We start from the raw sequence: 10,259 nt of genomic DNA on the forward strand, positions 1-10,259 counted from the left end.
TTTATATCTTACAATTGTGACATGAAATTCCGAGTTAAGACAGAATTGTAACATGAACTTGCAATTCTGAGAACATACCAGTCTTTTTCTGTAACTCATGAACTTTATAACTCATTATTGCAAGATTGTATCTCACTTATATCTCAGAATTGCAAATTTATATCACGCAGTGCTTAGAAAAAAAGTCCGAATTGTGAGATAAATAGTCACAATAACCTTTTTTATTTATTCAGTGGTGGAAACGGGCTTCCATACAAAACAGTTAAAGCACTAATACTGAATTCTGAATGTTTTCCTCTTCAGACCTCTTGCAAGGCAGCGGTGGCTTTCTTCCAGTTCAGTATCCTGGCAAACTACTTCTGGCTTCTGGTGGAGGGGATGTACCTACAGACTCTCCTAGCTCTAACTTTTGTCTCACAAAAGAAGTATTTCTGGTGGTACATACTTATTGGCTGGGGTATGTATCAGTACTGTAACATGTGCTTGGTAACACATTGTTATATAATATACAATATGATGAAAAATTACTAATTTATACTAAAAGTATGGTCACAAGTTTTGGGCATGGTTTCACAGACAGTGCTTAGGTTAAGCCAGGATTAGACCATAGTTCAATTAGGACATTAAATATCTTTTATAACATTACATGTGTGCATCTTGAGACAAAACAATGTCTCTGACATATTTTAAGATCAGTCAGTGCAGGTTTCTTTCATTTAAAACAGCCCAGACTTGCATTTTAGTCTGGGATTAGTTTTAAACCGTGTCTGTGAAACCGGAGATTAAATACATTAGAATTTTTAACAATTAAAAACAGTAATACACTAGTTTTTTTAAGAAAAGAAGTCTGTTTTCAACATTGATAATGATAAGAATCATTAATTATTGAGCGCTAATAATAATTGATCATTGATGAACAATGAATCAGCATATTATAATGATTTCTGAAGGATAGTGTGACACTGAAGACTGAATTAATGGCATTACTTAAGCATTGTGGAGTTGCCTTCTGTATTATGTTCCATTGGTGACACCTGTAGGCACGAGATGGAAAATAAATAGTTTTTCCCTAAACATCAACTTTTATAGCAAATCCCAGTATTATATGTTATATGAAACCTATTCTTGCCCTTCTGTGTCAGCATATTAACAAATATGTTTTACAATTTGATTAAATTGTATGTTTATTTAGTTCTGCTGTCTGTTTTCTCTAGGTCTACCAATACTGATACTGACCGTCTGGGTTCTAGCAAGGAATTTTTTTGATAACAGAGGGTAAGTCCTAAATGGATCTAAACCATTTAAACTAGCATGTGATATTCAATATTTGATTTATAGTGATAAACACTGACAAATGCATTTCTGCGCTGTTTGCAGAAGTGCAGCGTCTCATTAATAATCATAAACTTGTGAATGTTGCAGGTGCTGGGATGATACAGATGTTACTTACTTTTGGTGGATTATCAAAGGACCAATTACAGTGACTCTACTGGTACGTGTAGAAGTTACATCAAAATACAGTTGATTTGATCAAATATGAGCCCACATCTGAAATACAATGGAAAATGGTTGCAACAGAATTAAAATGACATCTGAAAGCTTCTTTTTAAATATAAGTTTCTATCTGAATATATAGCATGTTGATTTGTATTGTAAATGAGCTTTTATCTTCATCTATCATATTGAGTCACTTTTTTTAATCTACAGATCAATTTCTTCATCTTCATCAATGTGATCCGGATTCTTGTGCAGAAGCTGAAGTCTCCAGGAATGGGTGGCAGTGATACCAACCACTTCATGTAAGAAATAAAAAACACACTCAAAACAAAGGCAGCAATTAATATAAAAATGACAATGTTTGAGTCACAGACAATTGACAATACTTGTAGATCAGCTGCGCACATGCAAGTGAAGTAATGTGTTATTGTCATGTCAAAAAAGATGCTCCCACATGCAGCATGTTGTTTTTAGATTGTTTTAATTTAGTCGTTACACTATGGCGTTTAAATAGACTCAAAAGTCGCGCGCACGAAAACCACGAGCACGTGAATGAAGCAAGCGCGCAAAACAGACCCACAAGAGGAAAATAACAACGCGAGAGCGCATCTGTGCACCCGCGAGCGCACATTTGTACACCGCGAGAGCGCAGAACAGTATTTAGGAGCGGAAATGAATACTGGCGCAAGCCCCTGCTGCCTAGCGTGCGCGACTACTCAACACGCGCTCGCTCGCTCGCTCGAATTGACTTTTGACACTTTGAGGGCGGGGCAATGACTTTTGTCTTCCCACCTGTGATTGGTCATTTGTTTAATCAGTTTCACTCTTGTTTAAACATGTAGCAGGACTTTGTCTTTGTGTCCAGTGCAATATATTCAATATATGATATTGTATTGTACAATTTCGAAGGTACTTATTTTGTTTACTGCCTAATGCATGTAGATAAAATCATCAGTTAATAATAATATAATATAATAATAATAATATAATCCTCAGTTAATAATATAATACAGTATATAGATTATTTAGGCAACTCAATTTTTATATTTTTAATTCAGTTATAAAATGAGCAAAATACGTACAAAGTCTACCCATGAGACTTTTAACATTATTCATTTAATATCTTCATTTTAGATTATAAAATGCATGTCATCAAGCCATTACTACAGTATATATTAATTGAGAGGTAAACATGTTAACCTATTATTTACCTTATGCCAATATCTCCAAAAAGCACATGTAGGTTTACACTTTACACTTACCCTACTACTTTTATATTAAATGGTGATAACATTGCTGCTTTAATATCATGCATTATATGATCAATGTGCAAAATGATGTAATTGTCAATCTTTTAGAAAAGCAGATCAGTGTAAGTATAGGTAAGGATGAGAACAATCCTCACTGTCTCTTGTTGCAGGCCGGGAAAGGGTGCTTTGCAGCAGTGAGACGACCTTTCTTGCTGCCTCCTTATGGTATTAAGGACAATAATGCTTGCCATTGTGTTTTACCTCCTTTTTCTCCAACATCTTGGGGATTCTTTGACGAAAATGCTTTAAGGGGGAGGGGAGCCGGCAGATTTGTATTATTATTTTTTTTTTTTATTCAAACAGATGAAATATACAATCATCTTCAGGAGAACATTAACAATGTAAAGAAGATAGAAGTAAGAAGAGGATAAATAAAATACAGTAAGGGGGTATGTTGCTTAGAATAAGAAAAAAAACATATGTAATAATTAAAAATAATAATAATGTAAGAGCAATGAAGGAAAGCTATCTAAACCTAATCAGAGTTAACAGAAATAATTTCCAAAAACCTGACACATTTATTATTACTAGTCAAACAAAAAGATGTGAGCAATGAGTCAATCTCAATCAGAAAATGTGAAAGAGTGGGAATTGAGCCCATACATTTTTGCTTATGTATGAAGAATTTGCCAAACAAAATAAAAAAGTTGAAAATATATTCTTAAGATTTGTTGGCAGGGTCAGAGTAATAACAAATAATATCTTTGGGGAGCCGGCAGATTGTAGTTGATTGGGTTTTACAAATGACCAATCACAGGTGGGAAGACAAAAGTCATTGCCCCACTCTCAAAGTGTCAAAAGTCAACTCGAGCGAGCGCGTGTTGAGTAGTCGCACGAGCGCTCATGTGCAGTTGCGCGCGCTAGGCAGCAGGGGCTTGCGCCAGTATTCATTTCCGCTCCTAAATACTGTTCTGCGCTCTCGCAGTGTACAAATGCGCGCTCGCGGGTGCACAGATGCGCTCTCGTGTTATTTTCCTCTCGTGGGTCTGTTTTGCGCGCTTGCTTCATACGCGTGCTCGTGGTTTTCGTGCGCGCGACTTTTGAGTCTATTTAAACGCCATATTACACCCTCATGAAAATTCCCTCCAAAATGTACTTTCATTGTTTGTTATTAATCTGAAGTAATGCTGAACTTTCTGTATACTTGTAGGAGACTTGCCAAGTCTACCCTTTTCCTGATCCCTCTGTTTGGCATGCACTACATGGTTTTTGCCTTCCTGCCAGAGAACACAGGAGAAAACGCACGCCACTTTCTTGAACTTGGCCTGGGCCCCTTTCAGGTGTGTACAGCCCAGCATCTATCAAATTCACAGAATACTAATGCTCATCTATTGTGGAACTGTCTGATGTACAATATTTTGTGATATCACATTATATATGATAATTGTGTCATATATATGACAAATTTGTTCTCTATTTTAATACATTTTAAAATGTGATACAAAGCTGAATTTTTATCAGCCATTACTCCAGTGTTCAGTGTCACATATTCCTTCAGAAATCATTTTAATATGCTCATTTATTACTTCAATTCTTACCAATCTTGGTTGCTGCTTAATATTTTAGTTTCTAATGTGATTTTTTTCAGGATTTTTGGATGAATAAAAAGTAAAAAGCATTTATTCAAATTATAAATCCTTTCTAACAATATAAGTCTTTGCTATTTCAATTTAACACATCATTGGTGAATAAAAGTATTCATTTCTTTAAAAAAGAAAGAACAAAAATGAAATGGTTAAATAATTTATATTATAAATTTTTTAAAAGAGGTTTTTATTATGAAATTTCTGTTCCTTTTACATTTTTTATTTATTAAAGAATCCTGTAAAAAGTATCACAGGTTTCAACAAAATATTAAGAAGCACTGTTTTCAACATTGAAAATAAATCAGGATATTAGAATAATTTCTGAAGGAACATGTGACACTGAAGATGGGAGTAATGATGCTAAAAATTCACAGGAATAAAATATATTTTAAAATATATTCACACAGAAAACAGTTGTTTTACATTTAAATAATATTACACAATCTTACAGTTTTTTCTGGATTTCTGCTCAAATAAATGCAGCCTTCATGACCATAAGAAACTTTTTTTTTAAATATTGAAAATCTTGCTGATCCCAAACTTTTGAACAACAGTGTATGTAATGTATATCATTTATGTCAACTAATAGCTGCTGCATGTTTTACTGAATTGCATTATACTTTAATTGTTAATGCAACCTTACTGACTGACTGTTATAATGTGTTTCTGTACATCTCAGGGATTTGTTGTGGCTTTGTTATACTGTTTCCTCAATGGAGAGGTAAGCCACAAGTTTTACCTAATAGTAAATATATATACTACTGGTTAAAAGTTAGATTTTTTTCTCTTTTTTTATGTTTCTGAAAGATATATTTCAGTTACAGTTTATTAAGACCATGTGATACTGAATACTGGAGTAATCAGCTTTGGCATTACAGAAATAAATTTTATTTTAAAATTAAACTAGAAAACTGTTATTTTAAATTGTAAAAGTAGTTCACAATCACAATATGGGTTTTAACATAATTTATTATTAAACAAATGCAGTCTTGGTGAGCATAAGAGACTTTCAAAAACTGTAATCTAAACTTTTGAGTGGTAGTGTATGTGTAAAACAGGAAATAACATCTTTCTTTTAAAATATACATGCATTTGTTTGTCTTTTCAGGTACAAGGAGAGCTGAAGAAGAGGCTGTGGAAGTGGCAGACGCAAAATTATTTGAGATACAGTAAGAGAAGACGAACTCTCTTTACTGAGAGCAGCACAGTCACACAAATCTCAGTGTTAGAGAAGTCCAGCCCTAAGGAGCTGCCCTTAACTGAGTCCCACAACAGTGTGTCATCCGTCTGAAATCAAGCTTTAAAATTGATCTCATTCCCTGTTTAAAGGGTTAGTGCAGCCAAAAATGAAACTTCTGTCATTAATTACTCATCCTAATGTCATTGCAAACTCGTAGAACCTTTGTTCATCTTCAGAACACAAAGATATTTTTAATGAAATCTAAGAGCTTTTTGACCCTGCATAGACAGTAATGCAACTGAAAAGTTCCCAGGCCCAAAAAGTAGTAAGGACATCAATAAAATAATCCATGTGACATCAGTGGTTCAACCATAATTTTATGAAGCTTTGAGAATAATTTTTGTGTTTAAAGAAAACAAAAAAACTAATTTATTTAACAATGTCTTTACTACCTTTCTGGGCCTTGAACATGGTAGTTGCATTGCTGTCTATGCAGGGTCAGAAAGCTCTCAGATTTAATAAAAAATATCTTAATTTGTGTTCCAAAGATGAATGAAGGTCTTACAGGTTTGGGATGACATGAGGGTGAGTAATTAATGACAGAATTTTATTTAATTTTTGGGGGGGTTAACTATCCCTTTATTCCTGATTAACTCAACTGCCTGTAATTTTCCAGTTATCCTGAAGATCTTGATTGGCTTGTGTATGTGTCATTCTTTAAGGTTGGAGTTTAAGGACAGTTTCAAGTTTGTGTAAATTCATGCATTGTGATCAGGTTATAAAATGGTTGCTAAAACAATCCAAAGATATTCTTTTTTCTACACATTACTGCTGCTGATAAACAAGTCATTATTTATTCATAATGCAAAAGCACAAACCATGTTGTTTAGTTTCCTCTTCTAATTTAAAATAGATGCTTTAAACAGGACAGTTCACCCTGTCAAAAAAGAGCAGCTTGCCTTCTTTAGCAAACGGTGATCACAAAACTGATTTCTCTATAATTTGTATTTGTCAGTTCATAGAGATGTATGGTCTGCTTGGCTTGGAAGTTGAGATTGCATAGATGTATAGATGTTGAACACAGCTAACTGCCTTACTGTAAACAAAGACCTCATTTTGGATTCTCCACAAATAATAGATAACAATTTAAAGGTATTTTCATATATAAATGCATTTTCATAATCTTTTATTGTGTAAATTGTGTTTTAAGGCAGCATATTGCACAGTGCACTGGCCCTGTATGTATGGAGAAATATACAGTGAGGGAAAAAATTATTTGGTCCCCTGCTGATTTTGTACATTTGCCCACTGACAAAGAAATGATCAGTCTATAATTTTAATGGTAGGTTTATTCGAACAATGAATAAAAATCCAGACAAACACACTGCAAAAAAGTTATAAACTGATTCGCATTTTAATGAGTGAAATAAGTATATGACCCCTTCGTAAAACATGACTTAGTTCTTGGTGGCAAAACCCTTGTTGGCAATCACAGAGGTCAGATGTTTCTTGTAGTTGGTCACCAGGTTTGCACACATCTCAGGAGGGTTTTTGTCCCACTCCTCTTTGCAGATCCTCACCGAGTCATTAAGGTTTCGAGGCTGACGTTTAGCAGCTCGAAACTTCAGCTCCCTCCACAGATTTTCTAAGGTCTGGAGATTGGCTAGGCCACTCCAAGACTGTAATGTGCTTCTTGAGCCACTCTTTTGTTGCCTTGGCTGTGTGTTTTGGGTCATTGTCATGCTGGAATACCCATCCACGACCCATTTCCAATGCCCTGGCTGAGCAATAGAGGTTCTCACCCAAGATTTGATGGTACATGGCCCTGTCCATCATCCCTTTGAAGTGGTGGAGTTGTTCTGTCTCCGTAGCAGAAAAACACCCCCAAAGTATAATGTTTCCACCTCCATGTGTGACAGTGGGGATGGTTTTCTTGGGGTCATATGCAGTATTCCTCCTCCTCCAAACATGGCGAGTTGAGTTGATGCCAAAGTGCTTAAATTTGGTCTCATCTGACCACAGCACTTCACCCAGTTCTCCTCTGAATCATTAAGATGTTCACTGGCAAACTTTAGAAGGGCCTGTACATACATGTGCTTTCTTGAGCAGAGGGACCTTGCGGGCGCTGCAGGATTTCAGTCGTTTTACAGTGCAGTGTGTTACCAATTGTTTTCTTGCTGACTGTGGTCCCAGCTGCCTTTAGATCATTGACAAGATCCTCCCTTGTAGTTCTGGGCTGATTCCTCACAGTTCTCATGATCATTGAAACTCCATGAGGTGATATCTTGCATGGAGCACCAGACCGAGGGAGATTGACAGTTATTTTATTTAGCGGTTGAATATTTTCAGCCACGCTCTCCACATCAAGGAAAATAGGAGAAGCGTTGACTCCTCCTCCTGGAGGGAAGGAACCAGTGTGGGCTTCCTCATCCAGTAGGAGGTCAATCGATCCACCAGGTGAGGAAGGAGATAGGGGTTCACCCGTCTCCATTCCCTCTAGTAGATCGAGCTGCGAACCCCACGAGTGCAGCTGCCGCTCCGCCTCAATCGAGGAACGCTAGCGAAGGCTCCCTCCTCAAAGAGAGCCTTCCACCCGCAGTGGAAGTCGAGAGCTGACTGTGCATGCTCTGCACCCAAGCAGACCACACACAGACTGTGTGTATCCCCACCAACAATGAAACGTTGGCAGAGGGGCACACACCGTCTGTGTGGCTGCTCAACCGCTTTCTTAGAAACTCTCTTTCCCCCTTTTTTGGTTGACATATTGCTCAAATAAAAGTTGTGCAAACTGGCACAGAAAAACAGCAATATGTAACAGACAGACACACATAGAGCGCTCTCGCTGAATGACAAAAGCTGACGCCGGCTTCAAACGCACGTGCTTTGTACTTCCTGGTCGCTTATGTCACCACGCCTGTGACGTCACTCCCGTCATCTGATTGGTTGCAGACTACGTTCAGAGTGTGGCTCGCCAATGGCGTTCCCCAAAGCGTTTGATGACGCAGCTCGAGTTCAAAGGAAGGGAACTTGCTGATTCATAGGGAATCAAATACTTATTTCACTCATTAAAATGCAAATCAATAAATTTATAACTTTTTTTTAAAACGCATTTTTCTGGATTTTTTGTTGTTATTCTGTCTCTCAATGTTAAAAATAAACCTACCACTATAGACTGAACATTAAAAAAAATCAGCAGGGGATCAAATATTTTTTTTTCCTCACTGTAACATTTCTATAGGGCAAACAAAGTATTTTTCTTACATAACAGGTGTTTTCAAAATATTTTATTCATTATAAACCATGTTTCATTTGAATAAATCATTAGGATTTATTCAAAATTAAAATACTTAAAAATTAAAAAACACAATCAGGCTTAGTACAAAGAGTACTTACAAATTGTAAGAATAGATGCAAATTATGATTAATCATGATTTGAGTAGTTATAAGTATCATAATGAACAATACTGTTCTGAAATAGCCTGTTTAAGAATTCTTTGCAGTGCACACATCTGGAGCACTAGACTGTAAAGTTTCTTGTTTGCTAGAAATGTTACCTTGTTTTATTGTTGCTAAATATATTTGTAAATATGCTTGCTGTATATATTTTACTTGATGTACTTTGCCAACATTTGTGCTGTTATTTGGTGTTTTTATTACAAATATAAATTCTTAAATTATACATTTATTCATATTTTCATTAATAAACATTATTTGTTTGGAATTACACATATTTTGCAGGTAAAAACCCTATAAGCAGTTACAAACTGAGGCTGACTGAACTGATTCTATTTTTACTTTTCGCATATACATATAAGCCCATTTTTTATTTTGCAAAATAAGTTTATTTTCAGTCTATTTTAAGTTGGATAGAATATTTTTGCATATGGTGTGAATATTCTACACTAATGTCAGTTCGATAAATGTGCAAAAGTCTTAACCCCCGAACACCCCAAAATGTATTTTTTTTTGTTGCTCAATCATGATTTTAGACAAAAAAAAACTTTGACAGGGACCACAAATTTAAAAGCATTAATTTATATATCTATAAAAAAAGACTGTGAACTTTCTGACATATGGTTAGAGCATATGCTAAAAATGTATTTATTCTCTAATTATATTTAATGCTATGTTGTATATTGTCTTTTTAAGCTTGTGAAAATGTTACACATTTAGATAACTTCTGTTGTCTTGATTGGAATTGTTGTTGCTACATTCACCAACCTGCCTTAACGTATTCCGATGTGTATTAGCTTTGTTGAGTGTTACATGTATGGAGTAAATATTTTTATTATGTGCTTTGTGATGTTGTATTTATTATGGTAGATATGTAAATGCCCACCAGTTACCTTGATTGCCTAGTAATGACATTTTGATTTGAAAATCTCCGACTGTATTTTTCTACAGCGTTGACATTATAACTTACATAATCAGCTTTAAAACATATTAAAAGATAAGTTCACTTCAAGACTAAAAAATACTAATAGTTTACTCACCCCTATGTCATCGAAGATGTTCATGACATTTTTTTTTTCTTCAGTCGAAACGAAATTTAGTTTTTTGAGGAAAACATTCCAGAATTTTACACCATGTAGTGGACTTCAGTGGGGATTAGCGGGTTGAAGGTCCAAACTGCAGTTTAAATGTAGCTTCAAAGGGCTCAACATGATCCCAGCCAAGAAATAATGT

The 10,259-nt window shown here is 35.4% G+C and overlaps 1 protein-coding gene across 1 annotated transcript in view; it reads left to right on the plus strand.

Moving 5' to 3' along the window:
* Positions 1-9,866, plus strand: part of ghrhrb (growth hormone releasing hormone receptor b) — a 55,108-nt gene extending 45,242 nt beyond the window's left edge. The window contains exons 7-13 of the mRNA XM_073852038.1: positions 304-457; positions 1,215-1,275; positions 1,423-1,492; positions 1,708-1,799; positions 3,958-4,087; positions 5,073-5,114; positions 5,502-9,866. Of these exons, the coding sequence (XP_073708139.1) occupies positions 304-457; positions 1,215-1,275; positions 1,423-1,492; positions 1,708-1,799; positions 3,958-4,087; positions 5,073-5,114; positions 5,502-5,684 (732 nt within the window). The 3' untranslated portion in view covers positions 5,685-9,866. The remainder of the gene's footprint in view (positions 1-303; positions 458-1,214; positions 1,276-1,422; positions 1,493-1,707; positions 1,800-3,957; positions 4,088-5,072; positions 5,115-5,501) is intronic.
* Positions 9,867-10,259: the final 393 nt, after the last annotated feature.

The sequence above is a fragment of the Garra rufa genome, chromosome 12 (assembly GCF_049309525.1).
Source record: "Garra rufa chromosome 12, GarRuf1.0, whole genome shotgun sequence".
Classification (NCBI taxonomy): Eukaryota; Metazoa; Chordata; class Actinopteri; order Cypriniformes; family Cyprinidae; genus Garra; species Garra rufa.